The following is a 21089-nucleotide window of genomic DNA, read 5'->3' on the forward strand; positions in this document are numbered from 1 at the left end:
CCAAAAGGAGGAGAGAAGCAGGCACTCCTGCTCATAAGGACGTCTAGCACCGTTGCTGTTCCTGCGGGGCCAGACGCCCCCTGTGTTAGACCAGGATCCCACGCTCCTCAAGCTTTCCAAGGCTTTGTTTGGAGTAAACGTTTTCTGTAAGCATCTGCATCCTATTTTGATTTTAAAATTTAGCCTGTTTTTTTAAAGATACAATAGTAAAACACAAAGCACTGTTTTTGAAGCTAGCATATGTATTTCGAAACACATACGTGGTAAAGCTTACTTCTGTGGACTTCAGAAAGAAATGAGAGACTAGAAGGGAAGCCTCTGGCATATGGTGGCTGCTCCACAAACAGTAGCTCTCAGGTTTTTGTCCCTGTCATCAGCAAGTGGTGCAGGAGGGATGGTAGGTGCAGTGAAAGGAGCACTGCAACAAGATGGGGTCTCAGCCCTGCGCAGTGGCTCACGCCTGTAATCCCAGCACTTTGGGAGACCAAGGCGGGAGCATGGCATGAGCTCAAGAGTTCAAGACCAGCCTGGGCAACATAGGGAGACCCCCATCTCTACAAGAAAGTTTTAAAATTTAGCTAGGTGTGGTGGCGCATGCCTATACGCCCAGCTACTTGGGAGGCTGAAGTGGGAGGATCGTTTAAGCCCTGTCTCAAAAAAAAAAAAAAAGTCTCATCTCAGTCCTGCCACTTGGTTGCTATGTGACATGACTTTGGTCAAGTTAGTAAACTTCTCTGAGCCGTGAGTTTCCCTTTCAGAAAATAGGGGTAATACCTACTTCTTGGGGTGCTGTGAGGATTTGTGGCTGTGCAAGTAAAGCCGTTTGCCCTTGGTGACGGCTGCTGTTCTTATGATATACGCTTCGGGGAGGAGGAAGTTGCTGTATAGGTCAAGCATCCCTAAACTTAAAATCCAAAACGTGAAATCATAAGTGCTCCAAAATCTGAAACTTTCTGAGTGCTGACACGACACTCAAAGGAAACGCTTGTTGGAAATTCTCTGAGTTGGAAACTCTCTGAGTGCCAACATGACGCTCAAGGGAAATGCTCAGGGGAGCATTTTGGATTTCAGGTTTTTGGCTAAAGGATACTCAACTTGTATTTATCTTTTCTTCCACAGGAAGCTGAGATTGATAGCATTCACCAGTTAGTTGTGGGGGCAACTGAAAATATCAAGGAAGGCAACGAAGACATCAGAGAGGTAGGCACTGTTTGGGTTCCCCAGGTCCGACGTGGTGCAGCACTGAGTCCGAGTAGTGGGTGTCAGTCTTACAGGCATAGCTGCCCAGGAGTCTTGCTGGGCAGAGCTCACGGGGCAGATCACAAACTTGTGTGACCGCGAGGCCATGGTCCATTCCAACAGAGCTGCGTGTGTTCATGAGACCCACCACCCGTCGCCCACCTTGGCTGCTGAGAGGCAGCGGCTCCCCAGCCTCCAAAGGACCAATCCAGGGTGGGTGGGGGTACTCCTAGCAGGGTCAGGCCAGCTCCCCATGTACAGAGATGCACACAGGTGGACGAGCTTGTTGGCCCCCACTGAGGGGTCAGAGCCTGGCCCTTATGGAGGACACTACAGCCATCCTGTTGAGGGGACTGTTTCTCGAGCTCAGTCCTCAGGGTTGGGTCACCACGAACATCGTGTTACTGGGAAATACAAAACTTGCGGTCACACTGTGCTCGGGGCCTTTAACCCTGGGACAGAAGGGAGTGATTCCGAGAGTATGCTGAGGGAGAACTGTGCAGGACACAAATGATGGCCACACAGAGGGAACTGGAACCCATTTGTCTTCTGGTGGATCTCAAACCCACTTTTTGGTTTTGCTTAGTAATTAAGCCATCTATTCAAGGTAAGCACAGATGGAGCGACACCCATAGTTACAGCCAGGATCAGGAGAGCACGTGGGAAGAGGGGGGCATTTCAGAGCTGCTCAAACCACACTCCTGTGTGATAAAAACCCCTGTGCTCCCGTCCCTGCCCAGGCCATTAAAAACAACGCTGGCTTCCGTGTGTGGATCCTCTTCTTCCTCGTGATGTGCTCCTTCTCCTTGCTCTTCCTCGACTGGTACGACAGCTAGCCTGGGCCGCGGGGGCCCAGCACGAGAGTCCGCATGGGCGCTCTCAGGCTCCGTGCTCCATGTACCTCCGGTGCTGGAGCATGGTATGACCGGATTTTATCACAGTGCCATTGGAAGGGAAAGGGGTTCGGACAGACAGACATATTCCCCAAAAAGGGATACCCCGGGCCGATGGTGTTCAGCCCATTTAGCAGCTGAAAAAGAAAACAGTGCACACCAATGGGAAGCAGCCTGTGTAGCTATCATCAGGCAAGACAGACTGGATGCGGGAGCTGGTGATTAGCTGCTCCTGAACTTGAGGCTGCCTTGGCAGCGGGGCTGCTCCAGTAGCAGGGGCACAGCCGGCCTCGAGAGCCCCTAATTGTCTCAGGGTTCAAAGGAAGTCACTGACCTTTCCCATCCGGGAGCTTCAGGGAAGAACATAGTTAATAACGTCTCTCAACAAATGATTACTTATTTGTTTCCTTGTGGCTTCTTATCTGTCTGAGTCAACCAATACACAGACTTACTGGATTATAGAAAAGAAAATTAACATCTGCCTTGTTAATCTAATAAATACAATTACAGCCCCTTCATGTGTCGTCAGTGAGTCTAAGTTGAGAAATTCAGTGGCAGCCCAGCCATCTCCTATCAGGGAAGAAATGCAGGGGAGACTGGGGCCCTCAGTGAGGGGCTCCCTGGCGTGCTGCTGCCCCCAGAGCAGGCAGGGGGTGTGGGAGGGCCAGTTTCCTGCCACTGGGTCCAAGGAGCCTTTGTTCAAAGGAGGAAGTGGGCCACAGGAAGAACGGGCCTGCTTCTTTCGTGCCTCTGCATCTGACCTTCCGGGAAGTGTAAACAGGAACACCTATTGGCAACTGAAGGCGTGAGACATCTGGACCACATCTGTACAGAAAGCATCCCAGCGCCCACATGGGCATGAGACAGTTGGTACTGCGCCTGGTGAAATGCGTGTGTGTACAGACAGTCCACTGGGCAGCACCGGTATCCTCGTGTTCTTTATTTGCACAGAGTGAAATGTCAGAAGTTACATGTAAATGAATTCACAGTCAATAAAGTCCACGTCTACTGGGAAATACAGGCTCGGCCTCTGCACTGTGCGCACATGGGCTTCACTTGTCTCTATTCAGATGTGCAGGGAAGCTTTGGCACTGATTTATTGCTCTTGAGTCATTTTCCACAGCTTAACAACGCCCTTCTCAACACATGCCTCTGTGATGCACACCGCTGTGCCAAGGTCACGGTCTGTGTCTCCAGACACCCTTGATGATAAAATATATTTTCTGTCTTAGAAGCTATTTCAGGAAACAATAGTGGAGCTGACCACGGTCACCATGCCTGTTCACAACACATCTCACACTATTTGTCATTTATTTCTGATCTACCAAAAAACTGACACTTTTGACATGTACACCAGAAACAACACATTCAAAACATAGAAGAAACATCTGTGAATGTCTTTTTTCTATTGAATTGTTTTACACGCTTAGTTCATCTAACTGGCAATTTTGTAAACATAAACTTTCATATCAAGATTCAAACTGGAACAATTTTCTTACAAAGATCGTGAGTTGAAATTTGTCATTTTGTTTGCACGGTGCCACACCAGCCCCCCACCCCACAGCCTTTCCTGCCTGTTTCCCACATCAAGGGGTATCAGTTTCATAGAATAAAAATTAAAGTAGCCCTAGTTTAATAGAAATTACATTTCCACTTTTCCCACTCAGCTCATTTCTTTAAAAACTAACGGGGCTATTGGTGCCAATTTATTCATAATAGAAGTGAACGGAGGGCCGGTGCGGGTTCTTTCCTATCAGCTCATCACAGAGCAGACAGACCACCTGCAGGGAGAGAGTTCTGCACCTCCCGGGCCCAGGGCCATCTCTTCCCAGCCCCCTCCCTCACATGCTCTGCCGACTTCTACACACACTGGAGCGAACCCCAGCTGTCGCTACCCAGGTGGGTGGTGCCCCTCCCTCCCTATCAAGATGCCAGAGTCAGAGGGGAGAGAGTAGTAAATCCACACCGAGCCTGCCACATTGCAGGGCCGTCCCACCCCGACTCAGGAATCAGCACAGGGAGGAGCAGGTGGGTCTCTTGCCTCATCCTCTATGCCACTCACTACAGTGCATCTTGGCAGCAGTCAGCACAGTTACCTGCTGATGGCAGTGGAAGAAATGCGAAGTAGGCTTGCTCTTAGCACAGCGAGAGATCACTCTAGATATGGCTATGGAGGAAGGTTTGCAGACAGTAGGGTGGTTTCAAGAAATCAATTCCACAAAATGCATTTATCTGAGGTCCAAACCCTTGGCATATTCAGTGTAAATTTATTTTTTGACAGCATCCAATAAATCCCAGTAAAGGAGCTAAATGAAGATCTTAACATGAAAAGTGGTGTCAGAGCTCTTTAGGCAATGCTGAAATGCACTTGATTTTATGCCCGTGGGTGGTCGGCAGCAAGTTTTATTTGCAAAGCAGCATTAGCAAACAGAAGCAATTGCACCATAAATGAGTAACCTCTAAAGTATCAGTAATTATATTTAATGAAATGTCCCTCAAAGTCCCTTTGTTACTTGCAAGTAACACATTGTAAGGAACTTGCCCATCCCGCTAAGCTGACTTCTCAGCCGCTTCAGTCTCCTGCTCAGACAGCTTCTCTTCGGACAGAACTGACATCCAGGGCGATACAGAGCGCGTGATGCTCTGCTTGGCCAGGTTGTAGTGGTTTATGACTGTGTAAAATTTCTCCCGGGCACTGGAGTCTTGCTCCGCGTAGTAGCTCTCCAAGCCTTCTGGGATGCACTGGGTGTTCTGAAAGACAAGAGGCCACTGAGAGCACGCATCGGTGCAAGAGGGGCTGCCAGTGTGTCTCCAGTTGGCGGCCAGCAGTTACTGAGCACCTTCCCTGAGCTTGGAGGAACAGATGCAGTGATGAGCAAAAACAGGCACAGATCTCGCCCTCGGAGTGCACAGCACAGGGGAAGCCTGGCCTTGATTATTCTTCATAGACTGGCTGGTGAGTGTCATGGTAGATGGACACTTGGGCTCCAAGGGCGCCAGTGTAATGGGACAACAGGCCTTACCTCACTGAAGATCTTGCACTAGTTGTCATTTTTAATCAATTGGAAAACAATGACACTTCCGAAATGTCCAGAAACAACCAATTCAAATGAGGACGGAAGGGAAGTGAGAAGGGCTTCCCTTGAGCTAGGTGAGACGAGGGTGGGGCAGCACTCAAGGCAAAGGAAACCAGAGCAGAGAGAGGCCTTGGGGCAGGAGTCAGAAGAGCGGTACTGGAAGGAGCTGGGAGGGGGGCCTGGTGACCCAAGTAGCAGGTAGAGGCTGCTGAGGAGCTCAGGAGGGGCGGGGGTGCCAGAAGCTATCCCCTACAGGCTACAGACCCTGCAGGGGCCAAGGACTCTTAGGGTTGTATGTGGCATTCTGTTGTGTGGGCATTCTGGGGGGAGACCGTTCATCACTGTCATCAGCTCTAGGGCCAAAAAACGTTAAGGTCCTGCAGCCAAGGCTGGTGGCCTGGCCGTACAGGAGCAGACCTGACCTACTGCCCCACAGTGAGAGCTGGTGTTGGTGGGGCACTAAGTGGGCATGGCAGTCAGTGTGCTCATACAGCTTGGGGATCCCACACCATCCCCCCAAGGAAGGCTTGCAGAGGTTGCTGTCTACCCATTTCCCCCAGGGAGTTGAGCAGGGCATGTGGCACCCACCAAAAGACTACATTTCCCAACCTGCCTTGTAGCCAGATGAAGCCATTGACTGATTTCTGACCAATGGGATTCAAGTGGATGTAACCAACCTGGTTCTGCACTGGGCCCTCAAAGGGAAGCTACCTGCCCTCCGCCATTCTGCCCCCTTCTGGGCCAGCTGTGACCATGCAGAGGACAAAGCCCTGGGGGCTGGCAGGGCAGCAAGAGACAGGGAATCGGAGCTCCGGGATGACTTCGTGGGTCCCACACTGCCTTCAAGCTTGGAGTTTAGTGTGAGAGCGTAATAAACCTTCCACTTTGTCAAAGCTGCAACTATTTGTGCGTCTAAGCAACCAAAGCATTACGCTAATAGCTAAGAAGGGTCACTTTATCAAATAGGAAAAGTGAGACTGCAGTTGAGTCAGGGGTCTCCAGCCTTAGCCACCATCACCGTGACCTGGGAAGAGTTTAAAAACTCCAGATTCTCAGAACTCCCCACAAAAGTGTGACTCGGCAAACTTGTACTGTAGTAATTGGTATTTTTAAACATCTCCCCAATAAGCCTAAGGTTCAGCCCTACTGAGTCCAGCGTCCAAAGTGGTCAAGGCCACTTTGCTGGTACGTGGCGAAGTCCACAGCACTCACCAACTCCTGGTACTTAACAAGAAAACCCTGAAGTTTCCACCTCTGCCACCGAAAGTGCTGGATTCCTTTCCCCGCCCCAAGTAAATACAGGGTGGTGAACATCTGAAATCTCTTTGATGACTCAACATCTCCAGGCACCTCAGGCCAACGCTAGGATTCCCAGCAGTGGCTGCAGCACCAGTGAGTGAGGACGGGCAGGAGACATCTGTGCCTGGCTTGCCCACGACGCACCAGGGAATCTCCTTGGGGAACCTCCTCGCCCGAGCACAGGTCTTTCTCTACCTCTGAAGCTAAAGGCAGGTTAACCGGGCTCCCCAACAGAGGGGCCAGCTCCTGAGGCTGTCCTGCTGTGTCTAGGCCCATCTCCCCCACCCCTGGCAAGCAGGAAAAGGGAACTGCCCAGGTTCGCATTTCCCTCCTGACATTCTCATACTGGCCGTGTGCAGGATGCTTTTCAGGCATTCTCTCTCTGTGAGGTGAGTTCCACTAGTCCCACTCTATAGATGGGGGAAGCGAGACCCAGACAGGTGACTACAACCTCACCTCCACGACCCCATACCCGTGTCACCCAAGGTACTGATCCAAGACTTCCCACCCAACCCAAAGACAGAAGAGTGAGAAAAGGAAGGCCTTACAATAAGCTCTACCCAGGGGGCGCTGGTCAGAACCGTCTTTTCCACTGGCAGTCTTAAATCTGGCCAACATGCATCCAGTCCCTGCCGTGGGGCACACTGGCCTGAGAGATGGATCCCAGCTTGCCTTGACCATCTCACTCACTGGCGCTTTCACGGAGGTTTCACCCTTTGGTGCCCTCAAAGACAGCAATTACAGAGCTCATTTTATAGAGGGGGACCTGAGTTCAGGGACGCCTACACCTGCCCCGTAAGTCAGGGCTGCAAATGGAACCAAGGCTAAGGCCACAGTCTACACAACATCTTCTACCCAACGTGGGGCCACTTTGGGCCCAACGCTCTGAATCCGGAGGCCCCTCTGACGTGCAGGCTCATGTGACACTGCCTGGCTGCTATGTAGTGTCAGGAGCAGACACGGGGCGAAACACGTTTCGCTGAGAGAGGAAAAAAGGGGCATCTCAGATGTTCTCACATGAGCAGATCTGGAGGCCTGAGTGTGACCTGGCGTGTCTTGTTCTTTCTCTAAGGGAGTGAGCTCCTGTCTCCATTTGGAAATTCTTATGCTGGATGCCTGCTGTGTTTAGGAAAAGGAATGTCAGGGTGAGGTTAGCAGGTGGGCCGGCCATCAGGTTTATCTCATGGCTGTTCTGTGCTAGGCACCAGGACCACCCTGCCAGGGGTGGGGGAGATGGGCCTAGACACAGCAGGACAGCCTCAGGAGCTGGCCCCTCTGTTGGGGAGCCTGGTTAACCTGCCTTTAGCTTCAGAGGTAGAGGAAGACCTGCGCTCGGGCGAGGAGGTTCCCCAAGGAGATTCCCTGGTGCGTCGTGGGCTGCTGTAGCATCAGGAAGTGCAGGCCTGTGTTGTCCTCTGCCGAGGGAGGGTGGTACCTACCTCCGGGCGTGGCTGACAGATCAGATGTGATGTTCTGTGCCCCAGTGCTGGCACGCAGAGCCACTACGTGGTCATGACTAGGGGCTGGGAAGATGGTGAGGGGGTGGGGAGGGGCCGTGGGTTGGGGGTGAACTAGACAGCACTTGGGTCTTACAGAGGTTGGGGGTGCGCTAGACAGCACTTGGGTCTTACAGAGGTTTATCAGGAAGTGGATTCTGGCAGCAAATCCACACCCCCATTCCCTGCAGGCCAGGCCCTGTGGTTCAGGTGGCGCCGGGGGTTTTCCCTGTTTTGGCAGCTGTGGCTGCTGCCTGTCCTCGGAGGCAAGTGACTCACCTCCACTGGCTTAGGACAGGTGTACAGGGATCAGCTCCTGATGCCACCCTGCCCCGTGGGGAATCCATTCTCTTTGTTACCAGCTCATTGAACCCTGAAGTCTAAAGATGAGAATACTTTACACCTGCAAGGCCCTTGTGAGCAAAGAGCTATTTTCAGAAGAGAAATGACAAATGGAATGTGCTTCTCACCAACACTGCCCCTCGTCCAGTGTTCAGGGGCTGCCACTGGCAGGAGGGCAGCACTACAGGAGAAGGGAAGCTTTGGGGCCAGGCCCACCGCACCAGCTGAGTTCATGCGGAAGTGCTTTCGCTGAGAATCTCAGGTCCCTCACCTATAAAATGGGGCTAATGAGTCACACCACCGTGTTGCTGAGGACGCAAGTCAGTGCACGGTGGTTCATGTTAAGAAGCCGGGATGTGCCTCGGGTCACAGAGTGGACAGAAAAGATAAAGCCCGAAGACACCGCCTAAGTCCAGCCCAGCCTTTTATCACCGGCGTCTTGATCTCAGCCGCCACCGGAATGTTGGGAAGCATCTGACACGCTACAGAACAAACAGCCCATCAGACCGGCCAAACTCCCCTCCAGCCCACCGCGACGCCCCTTCACGCCGTCCTCTCCATCTGCCGCTCATCATCCCTCAGGGAAATGGACCACGGGTTCCCCTCTTCCCTCCCACCTTGGCACCCAGCAGAGCACTGCAAGACCTGATGTGGCCAACACCTGTGGAGTGGGGGCCCCGCTCAGGGCTGGCATACGAGATGGCTCAGAAACGGCCCTGCCCTCCAGGTGCCCCGCCCAGGGAGAAGGACAGATGGAGTCCCCACATGCCTCCCACACAACGTGGCTACCTGAAGGCAAGGCTGGGGAGGCACCTCGGTGCCTGGGGTGGCAAGCACCCCAGGGGGTGAAGGGCTTCCCAGTGGAAGCAGAACACAGAGGCCTTGTTGTGAGCGCAGATGGGCCGGGGAAGGCTCCCTGCGACACTCCCGCCACCCACCTTCCCATCTCATACAGAGCTGCCCTCACCTGTGGGGTGTGCATCGAGGGGCGCGTGGCCCAGCTGGGCCTGCATGTGGAGGAGGTGGGGAGGCTCCCCACCTCCTCTGGGCCTCATTCCCTCACCTGTGAAGCGAAGCTGATGACAGACCTGTCTTCTGAGGCATGGGAGGACTGAGGTAGCTAAGTAAGTGTGCTCTTACCAGCACCCGGCACTCGGTCAGCACTGGAAAGGAACAGCCACTAAGGGCCGGGTGCGATGACTCATGCCTACAATCCCAGCACCTTGGGAGGCTGAGGCTGGATCACTTGAGCAAACCCAAGAGTTCGAGACCAGCATGGGCAACATAGCAAGAACGTGTAACCTGTCTCTACATGAAAAAAAAAAAAAAAAGTAAAGAAATGGCCAATATAAAGGGAAGAGTCAGTATAAAAATGTGGGATTTGAGGCAATTCCCCCATTATGTTTAAAACTTTTTTGTAATACTTGTGTAGTAATTTCACGGTTTAAAAAAAAAAAAAAAAGGCAGAAGTAGAAACCTAGGGAAAAAGGCAGAAGTAGAAACCTAGTGTCCTCTCAGGCCACGTCTGCCTTTTTGACCCTCCTCATGATATGCCTCAGCTTGGGGCCACTGGGGGTGGCTGCCCAGAAACAGCCTGTCCCCTCCCCACTGTCTGGGGGCTCTGAGGTCCCTGCCCTCACAGTGTGGAGTCCAGCGTGCACACAGTAGGAGGCACTTAGTAAATACCGCACGTGCTGACTGTACCGAGTGAACTGAAGGGCTCGTGGACCCTGGGCTCCACGAAGAGCCTGTGTATGCACCCTCGGCCACTGGTAAAATGGGGATATAATCATCCACCTCACAGGGCTTCTGGGTGCATTCCATGAGTAACTGGTATACAAGCCCCACACAAGCTGCCCAGTGTTGACAAGCACATGCACAAATAATGGAAGAAAGAGAGCAGGGGGACTTCATCAGCTCACACGTCTCCTTTCTCCAGCTTCGGCCAAGGGCAGCTGGATACAGACCAGCAGCTCCCTGGCCCTCCCAGGTGCCTTCTCCGGAAAGGACACCCCCTCCTTCGATGCTAATGGAGAATGCCAGAGTCCCACAGGACATCACTCCAGAACAACTTATCAGGGGACCCTCCATTCCCAAGGCTGGCCGTGAATGGGAATCACCTGGAGGGCCTTTTAAACAACAGGTGCGGGGCCCCTGCCAGTGTGGCCGCCAGTCTCATCTGCAGCCGGGCACAGGACCGGGGCTTCATCTCCTGGGTCCTCTCCCACCCAGGCCAGGTATCCAGTGGGACTTGGGCTTGCAGGATAGGAAAGACAGTTTTAGCCGCCCCCTCCTTCCCGTGGGGAACCTGCTCCAGGCCCAGAGAGGATAAGCCAGGAAGGAAGTCCAGGGCAGCCGGTGAGCCGCTGGCCTCAGTTATTTGTAAGTAGCCGGTTTTGGTGGGGACTTCTGGCCCCCAGGAAGCTGTCCTCTGCTGTCCTCTCTCCTGCTCAGGGCCAGCTCCTGGGCCAGCCCATGCTCCCTCTCCATGACATCGGCCTCCCTGAGTAACTAGCTCTGCACAAGGCCCTCTCCTTTTACCCCCTGCCTCCCAGATTAAATCAGTCCTCCAGTCTGTAGTCTCCCCTCCATCCCCAGTGCCCCGGTCTTCTATTCCCTCAGCCACTGCAGCAGCCTCCTTTGTCATCTCACTGCCCCGTCTCTCCCTTCCAACCTCCAGCCTCCCCAGATTACCCAAGAGATCACCCTATCACTTCCCCTCCTCCAGGGACCTGTGTCTGGCACTCAGGGTGCACCCGGTCTGGCCGTAAGCTGGTTCGTCCTCCACTGCCTCCCTGCACCTGCAGCTGGCCCCTCACCAGCACGCCCCCACCGCCCACTGTTCCCTCTGTGCTCCTCTAACATCACACACCCCTTCCCGCTGGGTCAGGGCCAGCACTGCCCTCCTTCCCTGAAGCCCACACCCTCTGCTTCTGTTTGTGGTAAAGCCCTGGTGTCCTCTTAGCCTCCAAAACAGACTCAAACTCTTCCAGCCCCAGCCTAGGGCATGGACAGGGGTTTGCTGAATAAAACATGAGTGAAAGGGTGAGGGCTTTCCTCGGTTGGGCACACTCCCCCAAGACCCGCATGCTCCCTGGCTTACCTCCTGCAGACCTGCTCCTCCAATGTGGACCGTCCTTCTAGAAACTACCACCCGCATGCCCATGCCCAACCCCGGGGCCCTCTTTCCTGTCTGTCTATAGCCTTTGCATTCAGTGTATGATTGACTTCTTCACCATTCTTTTGAGAATGTAAGAGCCTCACAAAGGCAGGCAGCTGCACCTGACTGGCTCTCGCCTGTGTTCCAGCGCCTAGAACAATAGCAAGAGCTGCTGGCACGGGGTGGGTGCCACGTACATGCCTGTCCAAGGAAGGAAGAGCTGAATGTCGGGAGCCTGAAGGACAGCATGACGTGGAAGAAGAAAAAGGGACTTAGGCTGGACAATGTGAATTCCAGCCTTTCCTGCTAATTGCGTAAGGACTCTGCGTCCTCATATCGGCAAAAAACAAAACCTAAACGAAACCCAAACCTAAGTTACCCAGTGACAGCTGACAAGCCAGGCTTCCTTGTGCACGTGCTCAGTGCCAGAAACAGTTGGCTTCTCCTGCTTTATTTTAATCTCAGCAGTGCCAAGCCCGGGAAATGAGCATCTCACACTGACTCTGGGAAGTTCAGAGCCAGCTACGGAGTGTATGGATAATGGGAGCCCACAGCAAGCGCGTTTCACAGCCACGCGCGGCCTAACAGCATTTGGGTCAACGATGGACCATGTGCCACGGTGGCCCCATAAGACAACTGCAGAGCTGAAAACTCCTGTGGTCTGGTGACCTCGCAGCCACTGTCTGGACAGAACACAACACATGCCTCACGTTCGCGGAGGTGCTGGTATAAACACACCCCCTGCACTGTCAGCTGTATAAATGTCTTGCACATACAATTACATACAGAAACATAATACTTGACAGTGATAATAAATGCCTATGTTACTCGTTTATGTTACCATACTATACTTTTTAATCAGTATTTTAGAGTGTATGCCTAGTTATTAAAAAAAAAAGTTTAAAAGAGCCTCAGGGAGCTCCTCCAAGAGGGATTCTGGAAGAAGGCAATGTTATGTTTTGTTTTGCTTTTAGACGGAGTCTCCCTCTGTTGCCCAGGCTGGAGTGCAGTGGCGTGATCTCAGCTCACTGCAACCTCAGCTTCCTGGGTTCAAGCAATTCTCCTGCCTCAGCCTCCAAAGTAGCTGGGATTACAGGCACCCGCCACCACGCCTGGCTAATTTTTGTATTTTTAGCAGAGGGGGTTTTACCATGTTGGCCAGGCTGGTCTTGAACCCCTGACCTCAGGTGATCCTCCCACCTCGGCCTCCCAAAGTGCTGAGATTACAGGCGTGAGCCACCACACCTGGCCTGGCATTGTTATCCTAGGAGATGACAGCCCTGTGCCTGTCACTGCTCCTGAAGACCTTCCAGTGGGACAAGGTGTGGAGGCGGAAGGCGGTGATACTGTTGATCCTGACCTTGTGCAGGCCTAGCTAATGTGTGTGTCTGTGTCCTTAGTTTTTAACAAAAATGTGTTGAAAATAAAAAAAAAAAATTGAAAATTTTTTAATAGAAAAAGCACATGAAGGAAAATAATATACAGTTGTGCAATGTGTTTGAGCTTTAAGCTAAGTGTCATTACAAAAGAGTCAAAAACTTAAAAGTTTACAGGCCGGGCATCGTGGCTCACGCCTATAATCCCAGCACTTTGGGAGGCCGAGGTGGGCGGATCACCTCAGGTCAACAGTTCGAGACCAGCCTGGCCAACATGGTGAAACCCCATCTCTAGTAAAAATACAAAAATCAGCCGGGTGGTGGCGGGCGCCTGTAATCCCAGCTACTCAGGAGACTGAGGCAGGAGAATCACTTGAACCCAGGAGGCAGATGTTGCAGTGAGCCGAGACCACACCATTGCACTCCAGCCTGGGCGACAGAGCGAGACTCCATCACATAAAAAAAAAAAAGGTTTATGAAGTAAAAAGGTTACAGTGAGCTCAGGTTAATTTATTACTGAAGAAAGAATATGTTATGAATCGAGTGTAGCTCAAGTGTCCAGCGCTCACTCCATCTACAGGAGTGCACAGTCACCCCTGGGCCTTCACCTTCGCTCACCACCCACTCCCTCACTCACCCAGCCAGACCAGCTTCCAGTCCTGCACGCTGCATTCATGACGGAACTGCCCTATTCAGGTGGACCATGCATTATCTTTTATACCATGTTTTTACTGGATTTCTTCTATGTTTAGATACACAAATACCATCGTGTGACAACTGCCTCCATTGTTCAGTACAGCAACATGCTGTCCAGGTTTGTAGTCTAGGAGAAGTCGGCCATACCCTACAGCCCAGGTATGTAGCAGGCTGGGCTGTGTGGGTGTGTACAGTACACTCTGTGAGGTTGGCACAATGATGGAATCGCCTCACAATACGTTTCTCAGGACGTATTCCTGTCACTAAGTGATGCATGGCCAGGCCTCCTCGTGCCTCCGTCTTCTCTTTCCACCCTTATCTCCTCTCCCTTTCTTTTATTTAACCCTGTTGCCTTGCATGCCACTTGTGGGCTTTTTGGAATGACCATTATACATGCAAAGCGAGCATTTCCATGCCTGTAGAGAGCCCAGCACCAGTGTGGCTCCCGCAGTGGGACAGACAGAAGAGGGACACGGGTCAAGAGGGTAGGTGTGCCCCCCAGCCCTGCTCCCCAGTCCCTGCATGGCCTTGGGCAAGGCCTTCCTCTCTCTGGGACTTGGCTTCCGCCAGTACGTCCTTTCTCTTTCATGTGGCGGACATGGCCCCTCTCCCTCCCTCCCCCAGAGCAATCCGCTGGGACCCAGTAGGTATCACCCTGGGCATTTCCCATGGCAGCCCCTGGCTGGGCCCACTTTTGAGGAGGGCCCTTCCCTGGACTGCTGAGGTCAGCTCCCAGGGGCCGAGTCCAGGAGTTTCCTTCCTGTGGGTCTCATGCGTCCCCTGCCTCCCTGCCCCGCTCTCCAGCTGAGCCTTCCGCAGGGACACTCCTGACACTGGCCCTCGGCTGCTCTAAGGCCTGTCCCTGGGCCAGCTGGGGGAGATGGCAGGAGCAGCCTTGAGTTCAAGGGAGAGAACAAGGGGTGCAAAGGTATCCCAAGGCCTCTGGGGGAAAACGGAGCTTTACCTTGAGGACGAACCCATCGGGGCAGGCGCGATCATACTTGTACACCTTGTAGACGACCAGGAAGACGACGCAGGTGAGGAAGGCCAGGGCGAAGAGGACCAGCACAGAGACCTGTGGGCAGAGGCGGGACCGTCAGGGGTGGTCGGAAGGCAGCAGGACAGACACACACACCCCCGCACACGCAGGCCCCCCAATACACAGCAGGTGCAGAGACTGCCTCTGGAAGAACCTGGGGAGGGCAGCTGAGGACAAGAGGTTAGGAGCATCACTTTTCACTGGGCAATTTTTTGTAACATTTTAATTTTTCACCATATTAATAAGTGACCTTCATTTTAAATTAGTTATTTTTAGTACCCAAGGTCCTGCAGAGAGCTCAGGGTACAGATATGACAAAGCCCCACTGTTGCCCAGGCAGCTCTCGGGCCACTAACACACATGTCTGAGAAGGGGGGTTAGCTGCCCACTGCCCCGTCACAGCCGTGGTGCATCAGCTACCAGCCAATCATTCGCTCAGCAAACGTGTCCTGAGCCCCGGGCTCAGTGCTGGGACGCAGTTTCACATGGACACCAGCCTGCTTTTGCGTGGGGCCAGGAAAGACAGAACCTCTGCAGCCCCATCAGCCTTTGCCCTTGGCGGTTTCCCATGTGGTTAGTTAGTGTCCTCAAGGACAGGGATTCGGTTTTCTTCACCATGGTGTGCTGAGCACTAGACAGCCCCAGCACACAGTAGGTGTTCAGCTGGTGTTTACAGATGAACTCATGGCAGCTAGCTTGGAGGGGGACAGCCTGCCCCAGCTGGAGGGCATGGGGCATGGGTCACTAGATGACACTGGACCTGGACCTTGAAGGCACTCACCTGGCTGCCAGGGAGCCTGGCAGAGATGAGAGTATGTCTTAAAGCCAAAACAGGCCGGGTGTGGTGACTCACGCCTGTAATCCCAGCACTTTGGGATGGCGAGGTGGGTGGATCATCTGAGGTCAGGAACTTGACACCAGCCTGGCCAACATGGTGAAACCCCATCTCTACTAAAAACAAAAATTAGCCGGGCATGTTGGTAGGCACCTGTAATCCCAGCTACTCAGGAAGCTGAGGCAGGAGAATCGCTTGAACCTGGGAGGCAGAGGCTGCAGTGAGCTGAGATCGCACCAATGGACTCTAGCCTAGGTGACAGAGCGAGACTCCACCTCAAAATAAATCAGTAAAAAGCTAAAACAGTGTGCAGATGGCCTCTCCTCCTGCCCAGAGAGGCAGAGAGAGCGATGAGGCTCCCTGGCCAGGTGGGAGGATGCCGGGCACCAGCACATGGCAGGGCCTCCGTAATCTTAGTCTGAACATGCACAGAGCTGCTCACTCCCCACCACCCCTCCCAGCAGCCTGGGGGCTGCAAGGGGCTGGGACTCTCCCCTGGCCACATACAGACCCTACAGCCAACAAGGTTGAAGAACGGGGAGCTCTGCTGCTTCCTACGGCTGCAGTCCCAAAGCTCTGCTGGGTAGACCCTCCAGCAGAGTGTCCTCCTGAGCCCTGCCCGCCTCAGGAACTCTAGGCTTGGAGTCCCCTGACACCATGGGGCCCCCGGTTCCCGTCTGTGAAAGGAGACCAAGGGCATCCCAGGCACTGGTCCTGGGGAAGCAGGAGATGTGCGTGAGAAAGTGCCCTATCAGCCGTGCAGCATGATCACCTAGAAGACGGGTGGCCAGCCCTGCTGTGAATGCTGCGGTCACTCTGGGCAACCCACCTTCTCTTTGGGAGCCCCTATGCACCCCCTGCAAGCAGCCCAGGCCCCAGCACCAGGGCCCACGGTGCAGATTCCGCCTGCAGCTGCGCCCTTGCAGCTTACCACCCCACCTTGGAAGCCCCTGAACCTCTCTGAGCCACAGACTCCTTGCCTATGACATGGGAGGACACCTCCACCACCTCTCCGTCTCTGCGAAGCTGCAGATGCCTGGAGAGCCACACTAGTCACTGCAGCTCATCCCCTGCCTCCACTTCCCAGGGGTCTTCACTCCAGGCCTCACAATTGTCCCTGAGCCTGCATCTTGACTGCAGGGAGCCCTGGCCGCAGGACCAGCTGAATGGGGTGGCTCAGAGCCGAGGGACGTGGCCTCTCTGCTGTCAGATTCCTGTCCATTGTGCTGCCAGATTCATCGGTCCCAGGCGCGCTCAGCACAGTGCCCGGAGCAGGACAAGGGCTGCACCAAGACCCTGAGACCCCAGCCCAGGCTGCTCTCGAGCTCCGCCTGGCTACCTGCTACACCCCACCGCCCGCCCTCCCGTCTCCCCAGCTCACACCCACTACAGCTCCAATGAGACCTGTCCCCTCTGTGTCCCTTCACCCAGGGAGGGACCCCTCAGGCCCCTGGCAGGCAGATTCACATCCCCTCTGGGGAGGCCCATCCTCCTGGTCCCCAAGTCCTACCAGTTCCTCAGTCACGACTCCCGCCTCCACTCCCCCAACCCCGACCGACCGTGGGTTGCCTTCTCAGGGCCATCACCCTCTCTAAGGGCCAGAGAAACTTCAGTCCACTGGGACAGCCTACAGTGCATATGGAGCCTATGCCTGACAAAGGATGCAGACAGGATGGAGCCAGGCTGCCCCCAGGGCCGCAGCGCCCACAGGGAAAGGCGCCGTTTAGTCCGGATCACAGCTGCGGTGCACAGGCCGGCGCAAGGCCAGGGCAGCAGAGCGCGGAGCTGTGGTGAAGCAGGCAATGCTGGCCAGAGAAAGAAGGTGCAGCCGTCCGACGCATTTGGCAGCCAGAGGCAGTGGCAGGAGCCCAGCCGGGGAGGGCCGCCTGGGGATGACAGCCGCAAGCCCTGATGATGCCTGGGGTCGGGACAGGCTCTGGACAGGGGCCGGAGCACAGACCCTGCGGCTCTAGCTCACTGGCCGGGAGTCCAGCACCTGGCTCCAGCCTGTGAATGGCAGTGAAAGGAGCGCCTCCCAGGGATGGTCCCAGGATGCTGAGGACAGCGCCCGGGCGGCGGGAGCATGGCGAAGCTGTCTGCTGTCACTGCTGTTATCCTATCCTCACTCTCATTTCCTCGCTGGCCCCGGGGTGGCACCTGGCAGGCAGCAGAGCAGGCTCTCAACTCTCTAACCAGCTGCCCTGTCGCATGCTCACCCGGGGCCACCCTGCCTGTCTCCAAGTCTACACTGCAGGGCTGCCTCACTCAGGGTAGTAATCCCAGCACTTTCGGAGTTGAATCCTGTAAGCTGCTGGCTGTGTGATCTTGAACAGGTCATCTGGCCTCTCTGGGCCCCATCTCTCATCGGCCAAGTGGGGGCACCACGCCTCACACCCTGGTGCATCTCAGGAGAAGGACAAGAGACCAGGAGTTGACAGCACGCTGGGCCCCTCAAAAAGAGATGCTGAAGTCCAGCCCCCAGGATCTGTGAAGGGACCTGATTTGAAAATAGGGTCTTTGGGAATGAGGCCATCAGGGTGGGCCCTAATCCAACCAAACTGGTGTGTCCTTCTAAAGAGGGGAAATGTGGATGCAGACAGACACGCACGCGGGGAGCGGGCCGCCTGAGGACGGAAGGTGAGAGAGCACTGTGTCTACACAGCAAAGCCTGGGACGGTGGCAACCTCCAGGAACCAGGAGGGGCAAGGACAGAGTCTCCCCTGCAGGTTTCCAAGGGAGCACAGCCCTGCCGATGCCTCGATTTCAGACTTCTGGCCTCCAGTAGTGGGGAGTCAATTTCTGTTGCTCTGAGTCCCCCCAGTTTGTGGTACTTTGTTACGGGGCCCCTAATAGCAGACTGACTTCAGAGGGCTCAGGACCGGCTCCCCTCCCCCACACTTGTTCTCTCTGCCATTACCCCGTTCCTTCTGCGCCATGCCAGGCTGCCCTGCCCTCTCTCCTCCGTGCCCTTCAAAGCCCTGGCCAGGCCCCCTGCCCCAGGAAGGCTCTGGAACATCCCAGCCTCTATCGGGACACCAGTCGTGCATGCAGGCACCAAGGAGCCCAGCACCTATTTTTTCCTAATTAAAGTGAAATAAAAGTGTGTCACAGTTTGGAGACTTTCCTAAGTCCCTGCCCCCTCCCCATGAGATACTTAGAAGGATTCTGGAACAATGGATGACGTTACTGAACCAGACATCGCATTTCCTCCAGGACCATGCAGTATCTTTTAGGCTTTCTCTGCAACAACATGCCATGATCGTAAGCATCTTGGAGATCCACGACCACCAGCAACTCCATCTTTCAACCAATTGGAAAATACTTAAAAATGGACAAACTAGCCGTTCACTGCCAGGGACTAACCGTGAGATAGCCCTGGGTTCCTGGCCTGCTTGGCCGCACACAGTGACCCTGCAAAGGGCATCCACCCCAACGCCTGCTTTCCTGTGAAAGGGGGATGCCGGCCCAGCACCTAAGTCTATGGTGGGGTGTGCAGGAGACCCCATGGCTAGCAAACAGTGGGCGTGGTGAGCTGGGTGAGCCATTGTTACCCAATGGGAGCCCCACTCCCACACAATGTTGCAATCTCCATGCTGGGCAGAAGCTGGAGACTGTCCAATTCAATGCCTTTCTTTAGACATAACAAAGGCCTTGTCACTGAAAAGGCAGCACCTTCAAGTCGGCCAACAGGACCCAGGTGATCCTAAGAGGCCGGTGTTGGCTATGCAAAAAGAGAGGTGGCGGCCATTCGCAGTGGCTCCAGCCTGGATACAAATGGACTCAACTGTGGCTGCCGATGAGAATCATGGGAGGCTCTAATGTCCCCAGCGTCTGGACTCCACCCCAAGTAGTGACAGTGGCATAGCAAGTTTAAAACTCCAGATGCCTCCCGCATGCAGCCTAAGCGGGAAGCAAGGGGATAAACAAAGGATTCCACATCTGGGAAGAATTCCTGGGGGCTCTCTAGCTACACACCCCCACCAGACTTTATACTCTCACAACAAAACACTACCATTAGGAGGAGCTCTGGAGACGTCCGCCGCCTTCGGTAGTCTGGTCATCGTTTAAAGTCTGCGTACTCCTTATACGACACCTGCAAGGCAGTATTACTGACCGTGTTTTATAAATGCGGAAACTGAGGTTCAGATGTACATGACTGGGCCCAGGCAAACTGGCTGTCGTTGGCTGAATAATGGCCCTAAAGACACCCAGGTCCTACTCCCGAAACCGTACATGGTAAGGGACTTTGCTGATCCAATCAAGTCAAGGACCTTGAGAAGAGGAGATTATCCCAGATGATTAGGTGAGTTCTAAAGGTAATCACAGGTGTCCTCCTAGCAGGGGAGCAGAGGGAGGTGCCCCTGCCGAGGAGACAGCGACTTGAAGACAGAGAAAAGAGCAGAGAGAAGCTTGAAGACATTGTGCTACAGGATATGAAGGCAGAGGATGGGACCATGAGCCCCACGCAGTTCCAGAAGACAGAAGAGGCAGAGAAACAGTGCCTCCCTGAGAGCCTCCGGACAGAGCAGGGCCCTGCACACCCCTTGATTTTAGCCCAATGAAACTGACTTAGGACTTCCGACTTTCAGGCCTGGGGAGAATGCCCGTGCATCGTCTTCAGCCATGGCATGAGTGGTAATTTGTTACACTTACTTCTCCTTTCAAGTTCATCTCCCCATAGATGGAACCCCTGAGGGCAGGGCTATGATTCACACATCTGGCACAGAGAAGATGCCTCCTGCACGTTCAGTGCATGAGTGAGTGAGTGAATGAGTGAATGAATGAATGAATGAATGAATACAACCGGCAGATACTCCATCTCCTAATGAGCACATACTGAGCAACTCTTGGACACCTGGAGCCGACCCAGAATAATGTCTACACATCGAACAGAACATGGATTTAGTTTGCAGGAGGTGCTGGCTGTCTTGCTTTTATTAAGCAAGTGATCTCGCCTGGGAAGGAAGCAGATCCAGGGCGGCTCTTCTGTCCACGCCCTGTGGGTTGATAAACAGTGTCTGACTCCCATGCCTGCCTTCTCCAGGTGGGCCAGGCAGTCTCTAGGTTGGAAGAAGCACATTTCCTTAGAAGCCGAGACTTTCTTCCAGGGCGCATGTCTCCGTCAGGCACAGAAAGCACGGGGCCCGGACCTGGGTCCACAGTGCCTGCAGGAACCCACAAACATGTTCAAGTTTAATTTTGTTTCAAAATCAAAGGAGAAAGGCCGGGTGCCATGGCTCACGCCTGTAATTCCAGCCCTTTGGGAGGCTGAAGTGGGCAGATCACCTGAGGTCAGGAGTTCGAGACCAGCCTGGCCAACATGGTGAAACCCCAACTCTACTAAAAATAAAAAAATTAATCAGGCATGGTCATGGGTGTCTGTAATCCCAGCTACTCAGGGGGCTGAGGCAGGAGAATCATTGGAACCTGGGAGGCGGAGGATACAGTGAGCTGAGATCGTGGACTGCACTCCAGCCTGAGCCACAGAGCAAAACCCCATCTCGAAGAAAAAAAAAAAAAATCAAAGGAAAACAATAAGAATAGCAGGCTGGGTGCTGTGGCTCATGCTGTAATCCCAGCACTTTGGGAGGCCGAAGCGAGAGGATCACTTGAGCCCAGGAGTTCGAGACCAGCCTG

At 54.0% G+C, this 21089-nt stretch overlaps 2 protein-coding genes across 3 annotated transcripts in view; one reads left to right on the forward strand and one right to left on the reverse strand.

The window, feature by feature from the left end:
- The window catches only part of STX18 (syntaxin 18), a 124676-nt gene extending 122028 nt beyond the window's left edge, over positions 1-2648 (forward strand). Inside the window, exons 10-11 of the mRNA XM_011935428.1 lie at positions 1120-1200; positions 1980-2648. Coding sequence (XP_011790818.1) covers positions 1120-1200; positions 1980-2075 — 177 coding nt within the window. The 3' untranslated portion in view covers positions 2076-2648. The remainder of the gene's footprint in view (positions 1-1119; positions 1201-1979) is intronic.
- A 409-nt stretch (positions 2649-3057) lies between these two features.
- LOC105507068 (neuron-specific protein family member 1) overlaps positions 3058-21089 on the reverse strand; it is a 34567-nt gene continuing 16535 nt past the window's right edge. For both annotated transcript variants that reach the window (XM_011935431.1, XM_011935430.1), the window contains 2 exons: positions 14543-14653; positions 3058-4883 (listed from right to left, as the gene is read on the reverse strand). In XM_011935431.1, the coding sequence (XP_011790821.1) occupies positions 4683-4883; positions 14543-14653 (312 nt within the window). In that variant the 3' untranslated portion in view covers positions 3058-4682. The remainder of the gene's footprint in view (positions 4884-14542; positions 14654-21089) is intronic.

The sequence above is a fragment of the Colobus angolensis genome, unplaced genomic scaffold (assembly GCF_000951035.1).
Source record: "Colobus angolensis palliatus isolate OR3802 unplaced genomic scaffold, Cang.pa_1.0 Scaffold143, whole genome shotgun sequence".
Lineage (NCBI taxonomy): Eukaryota > Metazoa > Chordata > Mammalia > Primates > Cercopithecidae > Colobus > Colobus angolensis.